The sequence below is a fragment of the Heterodontus francisci genome, chromosome 7, assembly GCF_036365525.1.
Source record: "Heterodontus francisci isolate sHetFra1 chromosome 7, sHetFra1.hap1, whole genome shotgun sequence".
Lineage (NCBI taxonomy): Eukaryota > Metazoa > Chordata > Chondrichthyes > Heterodontiformes > Heterodontidae > Heterodontus > Heterodontus francisci.
The window spans coordinates 53,913,570-53,935,627 of record NC_090377.1 but is presented as its reverse complement, the minus strand read 5'-3'; the positions used below and the strand labels follow the sequence as shown (position 1 = coordinate 53,935,627).

Here is a 22,058-nt window from a genome sequence, read left to right as displayed (position 1 = left end):
AAAAAAACAGTGGGTAGGCACAGTAGAAATAAACTAAACAAACTAGAATATAAATAAAAAAGAAAATAGAAAAAATAACCCTCGCCTGCCCACCTCGCCCTTCAAACTTACTGCAGCACATCACTCCTCCTAACTACTTAACCGAGCACGTACAGCCGTCCCTCTTTGTCTGTACGCTTTCTCACATCCCCATCTTTCCATTTACCACTGATACGCTCCCTCATAGACACTTCAACAAATGCTCTCTGTCCGTCCATTCGGCATGCACCATAACTCTCGCTCCATAATTCTTCTTTGCCTCCTTAGTGGAGAAGAGAACACAGGACAAGTGGGAGAGGCAGAGAACTGGAGATGGCCTGCCAACCATGTTACTACTAACAAGTGCAGAGGAGGAGGCGTTGGAAATCCATGACCATTGGGGATGAAAAAGTAGTAAATATCATTCAGCCACATGGCATACCGCACTCACTCACTCATATTGTCCAATATTCCTTCTAAGCTGCACGCATATGCGGCTGTGCAGGAATCGGAAATGTGCCACGCAGGAAACAAACAAGCCATGTTAATGGTCCCATTTTTTTCATGCATGACTGCATGGCAGTCTTAAAGGGACTACATATTGCAAGAAACAGCTATGCACACCAAAGGAAAACGCGAGAGTTGATGACTTTATGTGAGTGAAATATGGTCATGTGCATAATCAGGTTCTTGACTTGACTACTCATTTGTGTCTTTTATGTTCCACAGGGCCTTCATGTCCTGCGGGAGGTGGTCCAGCTGGCTGACAATGATGACAGCTCCTCAGAGGAGGCCACTCTCTCTGGCGCACTATCACAAGATTCATGCAGTAGCTCAGATACTCACATTTCAGTGGGAACAGCAAGGCAGATAATTGGGTTTTCACCAGGTGACCTGCACATCACTAATGAGCATGAGCAGATGATGGAGATGGACAGCAGTGGGGTGTCCATCTCTAAGGATGTAGGATGTTCCAAGCTCTACCCAGCTAGATGCTGATGCTGAACCTCTGGCTGCCCAGCGAGCATGATGCCTCTGGAGTAGTGACAGATAAAGTGTGATGTACTGACAGGCGTTTCAGCCACGCTGTACATGCTTGCAAAGAGATTGGAGAGTCCGTCTCGAGCAAGAGTGACATGATGTTGCAGGCCATTGTGATGATGTCTTCGTCCGTGAAAAGAGTGGCCACCTGCATGGAAAAACAAAAGCATGAGTGCACACAGGCATTCGCCATTGGTTTACATACTCAAACTGTAAAATGGATGTCTGATACCCAAGCCTAGACTGTTCAGTGCCCCATTGATCTGCAGCAACGTGTTCTCCAGCTCATTGCCAGCAAAGAAGAGTGGCTGGACTATGAGAGTGATGATGGTGAAAGGGGCACGTGGAAGTGAGGAATTGGCTCCAAAACATTTCCAATTCTCACCTCTTGCTCCCAACCCCCACCTCCCCCACTCATCTTTTAAATGGTCAGCGTTAAAACTTTTAACAGGTTATCTGATTTGTTTAAAAAGTAATTTAAATTAAATCAATGCAAAAGTCTGATAAATCATGCTTAAAAAATGTAAGAAGTCAGATTAACATTCTTAAAATGGATTCATGTAAATGATTTTTTTTAACATTTGAAAGGTTCCTTCCAGCACTGGCCTCCTCATTTAAGTATTTGTGAAATGAAAGGAGACTCCTTAACGCCTGGAAATAGCAACTCAAATTTTTCTGTTCAAATAGTTCATTTGTTAGTTGGGAAATTAGCCCAAATTCTCGTTTGTTCTATACCTGCCATTTAAATTTGCACGTCGGCATTTGAAGCTGCGAGGCCTCAGGAGCAGCGTAGATTGGCCCACCTCAACTTTCAAATATGTGCACTGTAGCGCATAAATCCAGAAGTTGCTGGGCCTCTCCCATGTGCAATAACACCGATGCTGAATGCATTACTGTTGTTGGCACCACAAAATCTGGGCCAATGAAATTGACAATCTGCTTCACCCAAAGGATTTGGAGCTGGCTTCCTGACGAGCTTGCATTTTTCTGGGATTTCTCCTCCCATCCCAGCCAAACCTGCGTGCTCAACCACATAAAAATTCTCGTGGTTTTTTGAAGGTGAACCTTTATCACTGTCTGGAAAATAGTTACATCATTGATATACATTGAAAATTAGCAATTCTCATTTTCAAAAAAAATTCTTAGTAAGATTGGCTACTATCAGATCAATTTTCTAATTATTCGGCTACCTCCAGAAAGGTAATGTCGAACTTCTGAGATTGAGTTTTTCATAGGTTAATATACAGTACATAATTTGAAATGGTTAAAATGTGCATTCATTATTAGGTAGAAAAGTGTTAAATTATTACTCCTTTACTGTAAAGTTAAAATTTTCTACAAGTGGTAGAAGTGTCTGGGGAAGGATTTTGGAGATAGTGACTATAACTCTGAGATTTAAGGTAGTTATTAAAAAGGATAAAGAGGGATCGGAATTAAAAGTACTGAATTGGGGGAAGGCCGATTTCGATATGATAAAACAGGATCAGGCCAAAGTGGACTGGGAACAGCTACTTGTAGGAAAGTCTACATCAGACTAGTGGGAGTCATTCAAAAAGGAAATAGTGAGAGTTCAGGGCCAACATGTTCCCGTAAAGGTGAAGGGTAGGACCAACAAGTCTAAGGACCCCTGGATGTCAAGGGATATAAAGGATTGGATAAGGGGAAAAAAGAAGGCTTATGGCAGATTTGGAGCACTGAAAACAGCGGAGGCCCTAGAGGAATATAGAAAGTGTAAGGGGGTACTTTTATATAAAAAAAAAGTAATTAGGAGAGCAAAGAGGAAACATGAAAAAACACTGGCAGGCAAGATAAAGGAAAATCCCAAGGCGTTTTATAAGTATATTAAGGGCAAGAGGATAACCAGGGAAAGAGTAGGGCCCATTAGGGATCAAAGTGGCAATCTGTTTGTGGAGCCGGAGGACATAGGTGAGGTTTTAAATGATTACTTTTCATCTGTGTTCACTATGGAGAAGGACGATGTAAGTGTAGGAATCAGGGAGGGGGATTGTGATATACTTGAACAAATTAGCACTGAATGGGAGCAAGTATTAGCTGTTTTAGTGGGCTCAAAAGTGGATAAATCCCCAGGCCCAGATGAGATGTATCCCAGGCTGTTATGTGAGGCAAGGGAGGAGATTGCAGGGGCTCTGATGCAAATTTTCAAATCCTCTCTGGCCACAGGGGAGGTACCAGAGGACTGGAGGACAGCGAATGTGGTACCATTATTCAAGAAGGGTAGCAGGAATAAACCAGGTAATTACAGGCAGGTGAGTCTAACAACAGTAGTAGGGAAACTATTGGAAAAAATTCTGAGGGACAGGATTAATTTTCACTTGGAGAGGCAGGGATTAATCAAGGAAAGTCAGCATGGCTTTGTCAAGGGGAGGTCATGTAACAAACTTGATTGAATTTTTCGAGGAGGTGACTAGATGTGTAGATGAGGGTAAAGCAGTAGATGTAGTCTACATGGACAGCAGTAGATGTAGTCTACATGGACTTCAGTAAGAAGATCCCGCATGGGATATTGGTTAAGAAGGTAAGAGCCCACGGGATCCAGGGCAATTTGGCAGATTGGATCCAAAATTGGCTTAGTGGCAGGAGGCAGAGGGTGATGGTCGAGGGTTGTTTTTGCGAGTGGAAGCCTGTGACCAGTGGTGTAGCGCAGGGATCCTTGCTGTTTGTAGTGTACATTAACAATTTAGACGTGAATATAGGGGGTATGATCAGTAATTTCATAGATGACACAAAAATTGGTGTCGTAAATAGTGAGGAGGAAAGCCTTAGATTACAGGATGATCTAGATGGGCTGGTGAAATGGGTGGAGCAGTGGCAAATGGAATTTAATCCTGAGAAGTGTGAGGTGATGCATTTTGGGAGGACTAACAAGGCGAGGGAATATACAATGGATGGTAGGACCTGAGGAAGTACAGAGGGTCAGAGGGACCTTGGTGTACTTGTCCATAAATCACTGAAGGCAGCAGCACAGGTAGATAAGGTGTTTAGGAAGGCAGATGGGATACATGCCTTTATTAGCCGAGGGCTAGAATATAAGAGCAGGGAGGTTATGATGGAGCCGTATAAAGCACTAGTTAGGCCACAGCGGGAGTACTGTGTATAGTTCTGGTCACCACACTATAGGAAGGATGTGATTGCACTGGAGAGGGTGCAGAGGAGATTCACCAGGATGTTGCTTGGGCTGGAGCATTTCAGCTATGAAGAGAGACTGCCTAGGCAAGGGTTGTTTTCCTTAGAGCAGAGAAGGCTGAAGGGGGACCTGATTGAGGTATACAAAATTATGAGGGGCATTGATAGGTTAGATAGGAAGAAAATTTTTACCTTAGTAAAGGTATCAATAACCAGGGGGCAGAGATTTAAAGTAAGGGGCAGGAGGTTTGGAGGGGATTTGAGGAAAACGTGTTTCACCCAGAGGGTGGTTGGAATCTGGAACGCACTGCCTGAAGGGGTGGTAGAGGCAGGAACCCTCAACATTCAAGAAATATTTAGATGAGCACTTGAAATGCCATAGCATACAAGACTACAGGCCAAGTGTTGTAAAATGGGATTAGAATAGATAGGTCGGCACAGACATGATGGGCCAAAGGGCCCTTTTCTGTGCTGTATAACTCTATGAGCTGTATCTTTTGAATACAGGAGATCCATTGACTATGATTCATTATTCTTTGGATTGCTGCAAAAGCGATTTTTTTCTTTTTATTTTGCTGGCATAATTACAAAGGAACCCATTTTGGTTCAGTTCTTCTGTTGGTGAGCAGCAGTTTCTTCTATATGTTGGGAAGAAAACCTGTCGGTCTATTTTATAGGGGTCCAGTGACTCACTTTTTTTTAGTTTGTCTATTTTCAGCTTGTCAATTCTGAGAAAATAATAGCAGTGTAAAAAAAATTTTTAAAAAATCTGTTTTATATGATTTTAAATAGAGTAAAACCTTGTGTAAAAATTGGATCATCCAGCTGTCTACAATGTCTATGTGAAATTTCCTTTGTTCTTTGGCAACATTTTAGTCTGGGAATGGGATTGTGGCTGGCTGTCATGCAATAACCTTAAACACCTGTTCATGAGGAATATTTTGTGTTAAATGTTCACCTGAGCAATGTGCCCTTTGAATTCATTGAATCTTGTCAGCTTATTCATTATTGGATGTTTGATTTAAATTGTTTCATTGGTTGTTTTACCACAAGTTCCGGCTGCTCGAAACATAGGCCATTGTTTTTCCATGAAGCTATTTTGCATGAATTGATCCTGTTCATCTAAAAAAGTCTTATTTTCCACGGTTGTTGTGTTTTTTTTTAAGCAGGAACATACCAATTGAAATGTAGCAATGACATTATGGCAAGAAAGAATTTTTAGGTCATTATCCAATTGTTTACTGAGATGTTACTTTGTTCAGATTCTGATAAAGCTGTTCTTCCACAAGACTGCTCCTATATCCAAAGGGTCTAATGCATAATTGTCAGGCTTAATAGCCATTCTTTAAAGGCAATAATGAATAGAAACTTAAACATACGAAAGGTGGCGAAAACTCTAAGTTGCATAAAATTGGCAGAGCCTGTGTTTCACAATGTGTTGAGAAAATCTGAAAGTACAACAGATTCTTGGTCAATCCAGTTATTTTATAGCATAAGTTGCTGATCATCTTGTGTAGTATCTTGCTTATGGATTTGTATCTGTGCGGTATTTTATTAAGTAAATCCGGACAGTATTTTAGCCTGTATAAAGTGGTTTAGTATTTTCCACCACCTTGGGATGGTGGGCATGCTACATATTCTCCAGTATGTAACTACATCTGACATTAACTATTACATGAGGGTGGCACTAACTCAATGTGGCATATAATAAAGATGCAGCTTTCTTTTCATAGGAAATTTGGTCTACCAACTGAATTTGGAAGCAATATTTTTGGTTCCTGCTTTACCCTTACTGTTGAGGGTGGGCTGGGTAGAGAGGAGGAGCCATAATTGGAAAATATGAATGTGTCCATCTTTCCGGAATTAGGCAAAACTTTTTAAAAGTATCTGTTTGGACCAGCCTCCATGAATTTCCCTTCACTATTCCACCAGTAAATGGCCTTGTAGTGTAAAAGGGCTGTTTCATGTACAGGCAGTACATCTGACCTGCATCTGAATCTGAAACAAAAATTCTGTGTTCTTGCCTACTTGTGATTGCAAAATAGAATTATTAGTGCAGTACGGTTTGCACTCCATAAATGCTGGTTACACAGATGCAGGTGTTGCCTTTTTTTCTGCTTTTTAAAATATATCTATTATAAACTAGATTTTTCTGGATAATTGAGAAAGTAGAGCTTATACCTGCATTGAACAAGATTTTTGTTTTGAACTTCAGGTAGCTGAGATATAATTTAAAAAAATTTGTTTCAGCTAGTTTTGTGTCTGTACATGAGAGAGAACCAGAGCTGAGGTGGTTGTGCATCTTGTATATGGCACATACTGCTGCCACTCTGCGTCAGTGGTGGAGGTAGCGAATGTTTAAGTTTGTGCATGGGGTGCCGATCAAGCAGATTGCTTTGTCCTGGATGGTGTCGAGCTTCTTGAGTGTTGTTGGAGCAGCACGTATCCAGGCAAGTGGAGAGTATTCCATCACACTCCTGACTGGTACCTTGTAGATGGTGGACAGGCTTTGGGGATTCAGGAGGTGAGTTACTCACTGCAGAATTCCCAGCCTCTGACCTGCTCTTGTAGCCATGGTATTTATATGGCTACTCCAGTTCAGTTTCTGGTCAATGGTAACCCCCAGGATGTTGAAAGTTTGGCATTCAGCAATTGTAATGCCATTGAATGTCAAGGGGAGATGGCAATTTTGAATCTCTGTTCCCTTATGGCAGATATTTAAATGTCTTAAGTCAACCTCAACACCCTGGCTGCAGTTGCTGTTGCGCATTCCATCCCTGTCCGCAACCAATGAATCGAAGAAGCTAACATCTCCCTGTCCACTAGGATCTCAATACCACTTGAAGTTGTCCTTCTTCATACGTCACTGAAAGCTAACATTGCAGGTGCAGCAAGCAATTAGGAAGGCAAATGGTATGTTGGTCTTTATTGCAAGAGGATTTGACTGCAGGAGTAAAGAAGTCTTGCTACAGTGGTATAGAGCCTTGGTAAGACCACACCTGGAGTATTGTGTACTGTTTTGGTTTCCTTACCAAAGGAAGAATATACATGCCATAGAGGGAGTGCAATGAAGATTCTCCAGACTGATTCTTGGGATAGTGGGATTGTCCTATGAGGAGAGATTGAAGAGACTGGGCCTGTATTCTCTAGAGTTTTGAAGAATGAGAGATGATCTCATTGAAGCTTACAAAATTTTTTTACAAGGCTCGATATAATAGATGCAGGGAGGATGTTTCCTCTGGTTGGGGGTTCTAGAACCAGGGGGCACAGTCTCAAAATACAAGGTAAGCCATTTAGGGCTGAGATGAAGAGCAATTTCTTCACTCAAAGGATTTTGAATCTTTGGAAATCTCTACCCCAGACGGCTGTGGAAGCTCAGTCATTGAATATGTTCAAGACAGAGATCGATAGATTTCTAAATATTAAAGATATCAAGGGATATGGGGATTGTGTGTGGGAAAATACTGCTGAAGTAGAAGTTTAGCCATGATCTAGCAGCCTCAAGGGGCCAATTTTTTTATTTTTAATTCATTCATGGGATGTGGGCGTCGTTGGCCAGGCCAGCATTTATTACCCATCCCTAATTACCCTTGAGAAAGTGGTGGTGAGCTGCCTTCTTGAACTGCTGCAGTCCATGTGGGGTAGGTACGCTATTAGGAAGGGAGTTCCAGGATTTTGACCCAGCGACAGTGAAGGAACGGTGATATAGTTCCAAGTCAGGATGCTGTGTGACTTAGAGGGGAACATGCAGGTGGTGGTGTTCCCATGCATTTGCTGCCCTTGTCCTTCTAGTTGGTAGAGGTCGCAGGTTTGGAAGGTGCTGTTTAAGGAGCCTTGGTGCGTTGCTGCAGTGCATCTTGTAGATGGTATAGACTGCTGCCACTGTGCGACGGTGGTGAAGGGAGTCAATGTTTGTAGATGGGGTGTCAATCAAGTGGGCTGCTTTGTCCTGGATGGTGTCGAGCTTCATGAGTGTTGTTGGAGCTGCACCCGTCCAGGCAATTGGAGAGTATTCCATCACACTCCTGACTTGTGCCTTGTAGATGGTGGACAGGCTTTGGGGAGTCCGGAGATGAGTTGCTCACCACAGGATTCCTAGTCTCTCACCTGCTCTTGTAGCCACGGTTATTTATATGGCTACTCCAGTTCAGTTTCAGGTCAATGGTAGCCCCTAGGATGCTGATAGTGGGGGATTCAGCGATGATAATGCCATTGAGTGTCAAGGGGAGATGGTTAGATTCTCTCTTGTTTGAGATGGTCATTGCCTGGCACTTCTGTGGCATGAATATCACTTGCCACTTATCAGCCCAAGCCGGAATATTGTTCAGGTCTTGCTGCACTTCTGCACGGGCTGCTCCTGCTTTTTTCCTCTGTTCCTAATCCCTTTTCAGACCATGCACTTTACCTTCAACAATGCAACTTCAACCCTGATGATGCCTGGAAAGCTGAATAGCGCTTGCAAGAAGTCTCAAACAAATATCTTGTGAAAGACCCACGCATAAGATCCCTGACTTTGATCTTCCGTAAAGTTCATGGGCATCCACGCAAACCATGGCAGATGCAGATACACAAATAAAAAGATTAAACGCTCCAGTGTGTGACTGTGATCACCCAGAACAAACTTTGGAAAATATAATGACACACTGCCTGATTCACAAATACAAAAGAAGCACTGCATTGATACATTGACACAATTATCCAGCCTAATTGCATGAATGTAAAATTATAGTTGTTGCTCTACATTTATATCAGCATACGAGAGATTTACATATAGTAAACTTTAAATAAGTTGTACTTCACATTTACCTACCCATAAAAGTGTAGTGGTAAAATCATTTTTGGGTATTACCATTAAAATATCTGCATTTCCCTGATGATTTGCGTGGATTAATAGGTGATTAGTGTATAGACAAACTGGATCAGTTGCATAATAAAATTGAACAGAGCAAAATAAAATGTTGTCCATTTGTACTGCAAAGTTGCAAATGTTCAACCTGTGTTATGTACTGAGGAAGGACTGTAGTTTCTAAAAGTTAAATGTCGTGTGTATTCAGGGGACTTAATTAAATGGTATTAACTGTACTGTGATCATTTAAAAAGTTTTGAGGAAAGGCTATTCAGGAATTAAATGTGATTATTGAAATATGGTAATTTTCAGAAGAAAACACTTTTTATACAAAGCATATGTTGTCATTAGTCTTGTCGCTCAGGCAATTGATATTTTAAATCTTTTCCTTGATTGTGACAGTATATTGATTTCAGTTAGTCAGCATTCCCTTAATAACTTAGTGCTTCTTTTTAACAGAAAACATATGGAGACCTTACTGAAAGGCTGGAGTTGAAACAACGTCTACATTGTAATAACTTCACTTGGTATTTGAAGAATGTTTACCCTGAGGTGTTTATACCTGATCTGTCTCCTGCACAATATGGTGCAGTAAGTATTTTCTTTTACATTACAGTATTGTCAGTAATTCTCTATTCTAAAAGAATTATTGTCCTGTTTTATGAATACAGGTATTCAGTTTGTTTAACACTTCAGAATATTTTTGTTTGTAGCCTTGCTTTATTTAATAGTTTATTAGCTTTTCCATCTTTCCCGATGTAACGCTTGAACTATTACTTTATAAATCTGAGGTACTTGTATATTATTAATTATACTTTTTTAATTAAATTGCTTTAACTAGGAAACCTAAATTACACTAAGTTAGTTAGTATTGGCCCTTCTGAACTAAAGCTCATTTCTCCTCTTCAATAAAGTAAAAGATATTTTATAAAAAACTTTAGTTGATAGGAAATAGGATTGGTGACCTTTTTTCATCCTTCAATTTCAGATTAAAAACCTAGGTTCGGAAACTTGCCTTGATGCTGGAGAAAATAACCAGGGTGCAAAGCACTTAATAATGTATAGTTGCCATGGTCTTGGAGGAAACCAGGTAATAAAATCAAGTGTAATTCAATTTCATAATTCAAAGTTAGATCACTTTTGGGAAAATCAGGGCATTGCTTCTTGATAGATATTTTCAGTAAAATAGTATCTTTCCCTATAAATGTGTTGCACAACATTTTCATCTGTCAAGCACATCATTTGGGAATATGGGCTACAAAGCTGTAACCGATTTCTTTTCAGTATGTTTCTCCAGTTGCTTTGTACACTATTTAAATCCCTGATGATTACAATTTTCTTACTTTTGTCACTTTTTAAATCCCTTCACTTGTCTTTTCACGTATTTCTATGCCAGTAGAATTATGACTCTGCTTTTCATAACACTAACATTTCAGAAAAGTGCTAAATCTCTGACGCCAACCACCAAAACTGTGGCAGAAGCCCTGTTTATGTGTGTGAATGGAGTTTCCACCACACTTCCAGTGAAGTTACAGTGGCAAAGCTCCAAGAAAATTCCTGACTTAGTCTCTTTGTAATGCAGGCAAAAAGGTGACCCAAGAGAGTATATGTAGATTGGCAATGTTATTCAAAGGCACTTCCAACATGAATTTACTTGAGCATTACAAGCGTTAAAGTAATATTGGCCCAGATTTTTGTGGCAAAGGCCATCAGCACTTTCAGTTATTAAAGAGTAAATTGGGCAGAATGGAGATCGATACATTTTTGGGTATGAAGGCAATTCAGGGATATTGCGGAGCAGGCTCGAAGGGTCAAGTGGCCTGCTCCCAGCTCCTATTTCTTATGTAGAATCTGAATCTTGTCAACTGGATGGGATGGTACCTAGTACTTTAGTACTTAAAAAAAAAAAAGCTCTAAAATAAATACAAAATTAAAATGAATGATTCATTAAAATTATCTGATAATTGATGACGTAGAAAATAAGCTTCATGAATTGCACCAAGTTTAAAGAACTGATACCTAAGAGCATCACTCAGATTGCATTTAGGCATTGTGGTTGGTTTTGGTGGTTGTACTTAAATTTGAAGGACAATCTCAATGGTTTCAGATGATTTAACTATAGAGAGTAGCTTTGAGAAGTAAATTTGTTCTTCATGGAAATATTGCAGCTGATGTGATGAAGGCATTCAATAAAGTGGGTGTAGAAAGGATTATTTTTTAAATGAAACCATTAATCTTGGAAAGAAGCTACTGGTTGGACATAGTTGAATTATTTTTTCACACTTGAAGCATTTGACTTTTGGAATTAAGTGTCATTTAACAAAATAATTTCCACGCTGCATGTTCATTGGAATCATTAGATCTGTGGCTTAGTGGGTTGAAAGGCAAAAAAGGCAAGTTCAAAATTGAGCTTTCGTGGTAGGAAAGGAGGGAGATGAAAAGTAATTGTGTGAAAGAGGATAGAAAATTGGTAGGGTGAGCTAGATTTATTCTTTTGGAGCCTTGTTTTATTAAAACATCAATAAAATCCATGAGATTAAAGGGGCAGTGGTAGCAGAGATATTGAATTGGCTCAGATACAAAAAGTAGAGAGTAGTGCTGAGTGGTTGTTTATCACACTGGAGAGAAGTATACAGTGATGCCCCCCAGGGGACAGTATTAGGATCATTGCTGTTTTTGATATATATTGACCCAGACTTGGGTATAGGAGGCACAATTTCAAAGTTTGCAGATGACACAAAACTTGCAAATGTGGTAAATAGTGAGGTGGATAATAGACTTCAGGAGAACATGGGCTGGTGACATGGGTAAATACATGGCAGATTAAATTTAATGCAGAGAAATGTGAAGTGCTTCATTTTATGAGGAAGAATGAGGAGAAGCATTATAAACTAAATGGTACAATTTTAAATGGTGGGGGGCTGTCGGTGGGAGGGAGGCAGCAAGAACAAAGAGACCACAAATCTTTGAAGGTTACAGGGTAAGTTGGTAAGACTTTTTTTTTTAAAGCCAAAGGCTCCCTAACTTTACGAATAGAGGCGTAGAGTATAAATCACTGGTTAGGTCTCAGCTGAAGCATTGTGTGTAATTATGAGTGCCACACTTTAGGACGTGTGTCAAGTCTTTGGAGAAGGTGCAGAAGATATTTACTGGAATGGTGCCAGGGATGAGGGACTTCAGTTATGTGGAGAACCTGGGATTGTTCTTTTGAGCAGCAAAGTTAAAGAGGAGAATATAGAGTAAATAAGGAGAAATTGTTTCCCGTGACAGATGGGCCAGCAACCGGAGAACACAGATTTGAGGTGATTAGCAAAAGAACCAGAGATGGCATGATTTTTTTTTTTACACAGTGAGTTGTTATATGGAATACACTGTCTGAAAGGGTGGTGGAAACAGATTCAATAGTAACTTTCAAAAGGGCATTGAATATATATTTGAAGGGAAAATAAGTCACAAGGCTGTGGGAAAAGAGCAGGGGAGTGTGATTAATTGTACATATGGCGATGGGCCAGATGGCTTTCTTCTGTGCTGCAAGGTTCTATATAAGATCAGGAAGAAAAGCTTCATTTTATAACCGTGTTACCCCATTGCAAAAATATCAAGGAAAGAGGAAGTGTTCCATTATTAAGATTCAAAAGTGCATGGCAAATCTCATTTCAGTTGTCCTTGTGATGACAAATAATTGAAAAGCAGCATTCAATGTCAAATGTCCCTAAAAGAGATTACCAGGTCATTATTACATTGCTGTTTGTGGGACCTTGTGTGCAAATTAGCAGTTGGACTTTCGACATTACAACAGTGACTACTCTTTAAAAAGTAGTTTGGCAGTAAAGTGCATGCTAAGGCCATGGAGGGTGCGATATAAATGCAAGTCTTTTTATTATTTAACATAAAGCTGATATATTGTTTTAAATTCAACATATTTCTCAAATCCAGTGGTTACTGTAAAGCCATGTGAATTTTAAGATTTTGCCTGAATTCACTAAGTGCCTTCATCATACAATTTATTAACAAACTTTTGTTCTTTTCAGTACTTTGAGTATACCTCACTGCACGAAATTCGTCATAGTATTCAGAAGGAGTTGTGTATTCATAACTTACAAGGCATTGCTTTTCTTGAGGAATGTGCATATAAAGGTCCAAGCAGCTTTGTTTCAGCAGAGCAGAAATGGGAAATTCAGGTGATCAATTTCCTTGCTGAGATTGTAATTGATTCCATTTAAATTAATGTGTAATGTTCTACTTTAAATATAGCTTTAAAATTGTTGCAATCAATATAGTAATTATTGAAGTTTACTGTTGTAACAAACTTAATTTAATTATAGTTATTACAGCTTGCATGGATTGTCATGTTTCTATCCATTGTTCTGAATAATATAAAAAGTAGCTTTGGGGATGTTTTGCCTTGAGGGAGATGTCGCCTCTTGCAATTTAAAATCCTAGTCTAAGAGTCCCCCTGATGGTTTAGTGCAAAAATGCAGTGATCTGTCATGATACTGAATCATACAAAACAGGAATATACCCTGTTCAACCACAAGTCTGTGCTGATTTAGCTGATCCTACCCAAAACAGCAGTTAAGGCTGAACACTTAATTCCCAAAGATGAATGATTGAAGAGTAGTAGGTAGTTAACACACAGGTCTAAACACAATTTGAGGTATTCAGGAGCCAGATAGGAATAGCAGGTAGACACTAGGGATGCAAAAAGAAGTATGAACTCCAGCAGCATTAAGTGTACAATGCTTCAGTGTGAAGCTGTTGTGGCTGTAGGGAGCAATGAAGTAGTAGGAATATCAGAAATATGGCTGACAATAGAAGATGCTAATCAGTAGAACAGACAGGATTCTATTATGTTTAAAAAAGGTACTTTAGAGTGAAATAAAGGTGGTGTGATGCTGTTTATAGAAGATACCAAAGAGATTTTAAAAAGATACTATGGAAGGTGGAAAGCTACACAGCAACTACTTTTGGGCATCTTTAATCTGAAGACAGGACAACTAATACGAAAGGTATACTAACAATCACCAAATGAGAATAAGGACGAAGTTAGTTTGCCCTATGAATAGATAAAATATATAAAAACAGCAAGGTTATTTTAATGGGGAACTTGAATCAGCCAGATGCAAATTGGACTTACACAATTGGTTGAGTTCACACTGATAAATTTAACATATCTTGCTTTGTGACCCAGTGCATTAGAAGAATTAAGCTCCTTCACTTGGTAGGTTAAAAAGATATCCTGTAGGAAATGGAATCTTGACACCCATGGGGAGTAGCAAATGACAGTTCAACATGATCTCAGATTCGGAAATACTGAGGACCAGGTATTGGGTGTATCTATTTATAGAAAAAGCTAGCTTCAAGCAATTGATGAAACTGGTTAAGAAAACTGGTAGTTGTATGATATGGAGAGGCTTTGTTCAACAATACTTCAGCATTATGCTTTTAAAAATACTATACTTGTCCTCTACTGAACATGCAAGATAGATGCATGCATAAACTTAACAAGCTTAGCCACAGTTGGATTATCATGAGTAAGAGTCAAAATTGGGGAAGGAAAACAACTTTTATAAATCCTACAGTAAAAAAAAATTAAGGAATTCACTTTGAGGAATATAGGAACTTGCAGAAATATGTTAAAAGGGGCAAAGCAAAAACTGAAAAGGAGCATATAACTGCAGTTACAAAACAATGTTTAAAAAATGTCTTTCAGTACTCTAACAGGCAATCTTTGAACATTTGAGAAACCTAAAAGGTGCTAATGAAATAAAAATGGATGATGACTATAAGATATTTAAAAATCTAATATGTTTGCACCAAGTATCCACTAGGGTGGACAGGAGCTACGTGGCCTTCCTTTCTTTTTTTAAAAAAAGTGAAAGTGATAATCCAAGCAAAATCAACAACTTTTTCTTTGTTGGGATGCAAGTTCCAGATGAGCTAAAATGATTCGCAAATAAATTGCCATTACAGATGGTATTATTCCTAAGCATTAAAGAGATAAGTGTTGACATTTGTGAACCATCTATAAGATGCCCTGCAGCAACTCGCCAAGCCTCCTTCAATAGCATCTTCCAAACCCGTGACCTGTACTACCTAGAAGGGCAACAGACGCATGGGAACACTATCACTTGCAAGTTCCCCTCCAGGTCACACATCATCCAGACTTGGAACTATATTGCCATTGCTTCACTGTCACTGCGTCAAAAACTGGAACTTCCTTCCTAGCAGCATTGTGGGTGTACCTACGCCAGATGGACTGCAGTGGTTCAAGAAGGTGGCTCACCAGCACCTTCTCAAGGGAAATTATGGATGGGCAACAAATGCTGGCCTTGCCAGTGACGTTCACATCCCATGAAAGAAGTAAAAAGGTGCTAATGATCATTATGATGGAATGATAGATGTGGGAGAGGTCAGGTTTCAGATTCGAAATGGCTTCAAAAAGAGTGATGACACAGGTGCAGCAAACAACACCTTATACCAATGCCAGATAGGAAAAATGACATGAATTATTAGGAAGAAACTTGAGAACTCTGGAGGTTAATGTTGGTATCCCTACTGTTTCTAATTTACACTAACAACGTGTACTCAAACTCGATGCAAACTGGTCATATTCATGAAAAATACAGAAATAGGAAGAGCACTTAACACTCAAGTCAGCTCAGGAAATGCAAAATGAGTAACACAAAATATGTAAGTTAGTACAACGATGACACAAATCTAATACAAAAAATGTAAATTGTATATTGTAATCAAATTGGGATGCATAAGTACTCCATGAATGTTGCTGAAGCAGTTAAGGATGACGTTAACAGATTTAGGTTTAGTAAATTTGGCACCCTATGAATCTAATTATTGCAATGGAAGAATCATCAAAGTCAATTGAATGCTAAACTTTATAGCTAAATCAAGAAGGTAGAATCATAGATTGATACAGTACAGAAAAAGGCAATTTGGCCTATCATGTCTGTACCAGTTCTTTGAAGGAGCTTTCCAATTAGCCCCACTCACCTGCTCGTTTTGCATAGCCCTGCAAAATTTACCCCTTTGAGCGTACATCCAATTTTCTTTTGAAGGTTGTTATTGAATCTGCTGTGTCAGTTGTGTCAGCTGTGACTCAGTTGGTAGCACACTTGCCTCTGAGTCAGAAGGCTGTGGGTTGAAGTCCTCCTCCAGGACTTGAGCACATAAATCAAAGCTGATACTCCAGCGCAATGCTGAGATATGCTGCACTGTCAGGAGTACTGTCTTTTGGATGAAATATTAAACCAAGGCCCCTTCTGCCCCCTCCAGTGAAAGTAAAAGATCCTATGGCACTGCTTCAAAGAGGACCAGAGGAGTTATCCTCCGTGTCCTGGTCAACATTTATACCTCAACCAACATCATGAAATGAGATTATCTGGTCATTTTCACTTTGCTGTTTGTGGGAGCTTGCTGTGTGCAAATTGGCTACTGCATTTCCTACATGTGACTACACTTCAAAAGTACTTCATTGGCTGTAAAGCACTTTGGGATGTCCTATGATCCTGAAAAGCTATATAAATGCAAGTCTTTTCTTTCTTGCTTCTATCACCATTTCAGTGTAGTGCATTCCAGATCATAAATTGCTATGCAAAAATGTTTTCCTCATGTCACCTCTGCTTCTTTTGCCACTTAAATCTGTGTCTTTTGGATACTGAAACTTCTGCCACTGGAAACAGTTTCTCACTTTATCAAAATCCTTTATGATTTTTGAAATTCTATATCAAATCTGCCCTTAACCTCTCTGTTCTAAGGAGAACAACCCCAGTTTCTGTGGTCTCTGCACATAACTGGTACCAGGGATGAAAGATTTAATTCTCTTAAATCTCCTCTCGCCCTCTCCAAGACCTTGACATTCTTCCTAAAAGTTTGATACCCAGAATTGACCACAATATTCCAGCTGGGGCCTAACCAGTGTTTTATAAAGTTTCAGAGTAACTTCCTTGTTTTTTTTATTAAGCCAAAGATCCTGTATGCCTTTTAAAAAGCCTTCTGGACATCTGACACCTTCAAAGTCTTTTGTGCGTACACTCTGTTCCTGCAGTGGAACTCAATGGAAGTGTTCTGGTCAGGATACAACTTGACTTCTGTGTCCAGTTCTGTCCACTGCTACACATGGTAACCTTCAGGCCCTGGTGGAGGTGCCGGTAAGAGCTGTGTGACTGTTCCTGTGTCTCATGGATTGAGCTATGAAGAAATACTGGAGAAACTTGGGTTTTCCAGCTTTAAAATGAAATAGCTGAAAGGTGATCTTGGAGGAATATATGATTACTTCAATCTGAAACACTATTTCAAACTAAACCTTGACTGCAAGATCAGGCAGTACAAGTTCAACCTGGTAAATGGGAAATTTAGGGCAGTGTGAGGGAGTTTACAGAGTTTTCAACACATGGGAAAAACAGTGGAGCCAAAATAATGAAATAAATTCAGAAACGCCTGAATACTTTGCTTGGTGGGGGGGGAGATGGAGGGTTTTCTGGATGGATGAGCTGAATTGTCCTCCTTATCTGTAATATGTTGTGAGTTGGCCTCAATTCTTATGGACTAGGGAGGCAAAATTACCATCTGGGTTGCTGCTGCTAATTGCAATACAGTAATTAGTATTGCAAAATGTGCTTGTCTGGACATTGGTTGAGAACATATCCAGTTTCCAAAATGGATGGGATCATCATCAGTCTCCACAGTAAAGTACTCACTAGGTTCATTCATGACAATCACTTTAGTGAGCTGTAGCACAACTACTAGTGTCTGTGAATCCTTATCAGAAAAGATTAGTGCCTTCAGGAGAGGAGATAAAATGGGGAGGGGGGGGGACAGCAATTTAATTTTTGTAAAGATATTCAGAAAATGATGCAGATGTACCTCTTACAAATTATGTTTTGTGTTACAGGACACGCACCTGGTAAATCAAGTTTCAAATAAGTGCTTAACTGCAAGAGGGGAAAAACCAAACTTGGTACCATGCAATCCTTCTGATCAATACCAAAAATGGATTTTCAGCTAACATACAATATTGTTCCAAAACCAAAATGAAGATTAAGTGCACATTTTATATTGCAAGTCAGGAAATATTTGCATGGGTTTGTAAGGCAAAAGAGAAGAATTCTAGTTATTAAATTCAAACTTATTTTCAAGACATTCTTAAAGTTTGTAATGAAGCATATTGCACTTGAATGTATTAGATGGTGCTAGGGGATCTTCCTGTTTTCTCTTCTGGCAATGGACATTTTTTTAATCGTTTTATAATATTTTTTATTCCAGCACGCACTGAATGTGGAGAATGTATGAGAATTTGATTAGTGAGTTATTGATTACACATGCTAGTAATTTTAATATGCGGATAAGTGATGGAATAAATTATAATTTACTTCTGAAAACAAATAATTTACTAGAGGTTTTTACTGTTATTTTTACTGTTGTGTATATATATTTTTGGGATTTAGATAGGTGTATACTGGAAATGATTTGTTCCCTTCATGAAATACAAAAATGTGTTCAGGAGTGTTTTACTAGATAAACAAAGAGGAACTCCATTAAAAAAAGAAATCAATATAGAATTTATTTTAGATCCCTCATTCATTTTCTCAATATTTGTATGATTTGATCCTTTCTGGTTTGACGATTCGAGACTATAGCAATTATAAAAAGATGCTTTCAGCACTGTCTCTTGTCACTGGTCAGATTATTTTCTGTAGTATTTAAAATGAAAGTTTTCCAAATTTTATTAAGTTTACTAGAAATGGGTTGTGATGGCCAATTTTTTTTAAAAATTGTATTGCAACAATGGTTGCAGGGGTCTTTTGTACAGAGGTGTTCAAATTTCTTTGGTATAATACTGTTAAATCAGTCTCTCCAGAAACTGTATTTATAATATTTTTTCAAGCACTATTTTCAATAAAATGTGTTGACTTTTACAGTATTAGTCCAAGATTTATTTCCGAATGATACTCAAGTCATACTTGATAAGCAACTGGAGAACAACCAGGAGCTGCATCCTTGCAAGGAGTTGATGTCTTGAGGGGACATGAAAAATTGTAGTACTAAGCGAAATATGAAAACACGATTCTGGAATGTAGTTTATAACATTGATTTTCATTCTGTCCTTTTACCCCTCTTCTCCAAAATTTTGGCTTTAGTTTGGACTTTCACACCTTGACATCTTCCCTAAAAAGGAAGGAGTGGGAAGGGTGCAGGGATTGTAGCTGTCCAATTGGTTTGAGCTCCTTTCAACTTGTATGGATGAAAGCGAGGGCTGTAGGATGGACGAGCAAACAGACCTTGGTACATGAAGCCATTAAAGACGGGTGAGTAAATAGGAATGTAATGGTAGTCAGGGGGTTAAACACAGTTCTCTGCAGCCAAGAGCGAGAGTCCAGAAGGCTGTATTTCCTGCCCGGTGCTAAGGTCTGGGACATCTGCTCAGGGCTGGAGAGGAATTTGCAGTGGGAGGAGGAAGATCCATTTGTTATGGTCCACATGGGTACCAATGACATAGGTAAGACTAGGAAAGAAGTTTTGCATAGAGTATTAGCAGCTAGGAGCTAAACTTAAAGTAGAACTTCAAAGGTAATAATCTCTGGATTATTACCTGAGCCACGTGCAAGTTGGAGCAGAGTAAATAAGAATAAAGAGTTAATGCGTGGCTCAAAGATTGGTGTGGGAAAAATGGATTTTGATTCATGGGGCACTGGCACCAGCATCGGGGAAAGTGGGAGCTGTACCGTTGGGATGGTCTTCACCTGAATTGTGCTAGGGCCCGTGTTATGGTGAGTCATATAACCAGGATGGTAGAGAGGGCTTTAAACTAAATAGTGGGGGCAAGGGATCAAGTGAGAGAAGATGCAATAAATTAGAGAGGACAAGGCAAAGAGAGCAAGGTAGCAATAAGGGAAATAATCAGAGCATGGCAGGAAGGGACAATGTACAAAATTGTGCAAGTAGCTATGGCTAAAGGTTGCATAAATAGTAAAAAGACAACTGAAGGGTTTGTATTTGAATGTTTTCGTAACAAAACAAATGAATTGATAGCTCAAATAGAAATAAATATGTATGATCTGATAGCCATTACAGAGATATGGCTGCAAGATGACAAAGGCTGGGAGCTGAATATTCAAGGGTACATGACATTTTGGAAGGACAGGAAACTAGGAAAAGTTGGAGGGGTAGCTCTGTTAATTAAGGATGACATTAATACAGTAGAGAGATAACCTTAGTTCTGAAAAATCAAAATGTAGAATCAGTTTGGTTAGAGATAATAAACAGTTACTTAGGGGGCCTATAAACTATTCCCACAACAGTAACCACACTGGGAAGGGTATAACAAGAAGAAATAATGGGGGCTTGTGAGAAAGGTACGGTGATAATCATGGGTAATTTTAATCTACAGATAAATTGGACGAATCAGATTGGCAAAGGTAGACTGGAAGATGAGTTCATGGAGTGCTTTTGGGGCAGTTTCTTAGAGCAGCATGTTCTAGAGCCAACCTAGGCTACTCTGGATCTGATAATGTATAACAAGACGGGATTATTTAATGACCTCGTAGTAAAGGCGCCCCTAGGTAGCAGTGATCACAACATGATTAAATTTCGCATTCAGTTTGAGGGTAAGAGGAGTGGATTGAAGACTAGTGTTTTAAACAAACAAGGGTAATTATGAGAGTTTGAGGACAGAGCTGGCTTAAATAAACTGGGAACTTAGGTTAAGGGATAGGTCCATAGAGATGCAGTGGCAAACTCAGCAAAGATACATTCCAGTGAGAAAGAAAGACCTCTAGGGGAAGGACACTCCATTTGTGGCTAACTAAGGAAGTTAAAGATGGTATCAAATTGAAAGAAAAAGCATACAATTTAGCAAAGAGCTGTCAGAAGATTGGACAGAATATAAAAAACAGCAAAGAATGACTAAGAATAATGAGAGAGAAATTAGAGGATGAACGAAAGCTAGCTAAAAATATAAAAACAAATAGTAAGAGTTTCTACAGATATTTAAAAAGAAAGAGTAATGTGGGTGTTGGTCCCCTAGAGAAAGAGTCTGGGGAATTAATAATAGAAAATAAGGAAATGGCAGAGGAATTGAACAGATTTTTTGCATCTGTCTTCACTGTAGAGGATACAAATAATATCTCAAATAATTGTGAATCAAGAGTCGAAAGGGAGGGAGGAACTTGAAACAATTACCATCGCCAGGGGAAGGGTATGGAGAAAATTATTAGAACTAAAAGCTGACAAGTCCTTAGGTCCTGATGGACTTCATCCTTGGATCTTAAAAGAAGTGGCTGCTGAGATAATGGATGCATTGGTTTTAATTTTCCAAAAAATCCCTAGATTCTGGAAAGGTCCCGTAAGATTGGAAGACAGCAAATGTAACTCTGCTATTCAAGAATGGAGGAAGATAGAAAGCAAGAAACTACAGGTCAGTTAGTTGAACATCTGTCATAGGGAAAATGTTGGAATCTATTATTAAGGAGGTTATAGGTCATTTAGAAAATCTCAATGCAATCAGGCAGTCAGCATGGTTTTATGAAAGGGAAATGGTTTAACTAATTCATTAGTAGGAAGTAACATAAAGGGGAACCTGTAGATGTGATGTACTTGGATTTCCAGAAGGCATTGGACAAGGTACCAGATCAACGATTCCTAAATCAAGAGTCCATGGTATAGGGGTAACATATTAGCATTGTTACGACCAACCGCTCCAAACAAAGCCCCCAATCAAATTATACGATTTGATTGTGGTGGGAAAAATGCACTGTTAAACAATCTGTGGAGGGATGGGATTGAATTAACATATCATTTTAAACTTTCCAAATTAAAGAAATACCCAGCCAAATTGTACCATCTATTAACCCCCCGAATGAGGCTAATCAAACCAGGCGTCTTTAAACCAACAAATTAACTGTTTAATTAGAAAAACTAAATTCTTAAACACTACTAAGATATAAAAAACATTTAAAATAGAACAAATTATAGTCCTTGTAGATTTGCTCTC

The 22,058-nt window shown here is 39.1% G+C and overlaps 1 protein-coding gene across 3 annotated transcripts in view; it reads left to right on the top strand.

Annotated features, from left to right (window-relative positions):
* Positions 1 to 18,947, top strand: part of galnt3 (UDP-N-acetyl-alpha-D-galactosamine:polypeptide N-acetylgalactosaminyltransferase 3 (GalNAc-T3)) — a 95,459-nt gene extending 76,512 nt beyond the window's left edge. For all 3 annotated transcript variants that reach the window (XM_068034530.1, XM_068034531.1, XM_068034529.1), the window contains exons 9-12: positions 9,509 to 9,640; positions 10,038 to 10,139; positions 13,081 to 13,230; positions 17,961 to 18,947. In XM_068034530.1, the coding sequence (XP_067890631.1) occupies positions 9,509 to 9,640; positions 10,038 to 10,139; positions 13,081 to 13,230; positions 17,961 to 18,074 (498 nt within the window). In that variant the 3' untranslated portion in view covers positions 18,075 to 18,947. The remainder of the gene's footprint in view (positions 1 to 9,508; positions 9,641 to 10,037; positions 10,140 to 13,080; positions 13,231 to 17,960) is intronic.
* Positions 18,948 to 22,058: the final 3,111 nt, after the last annotated feature.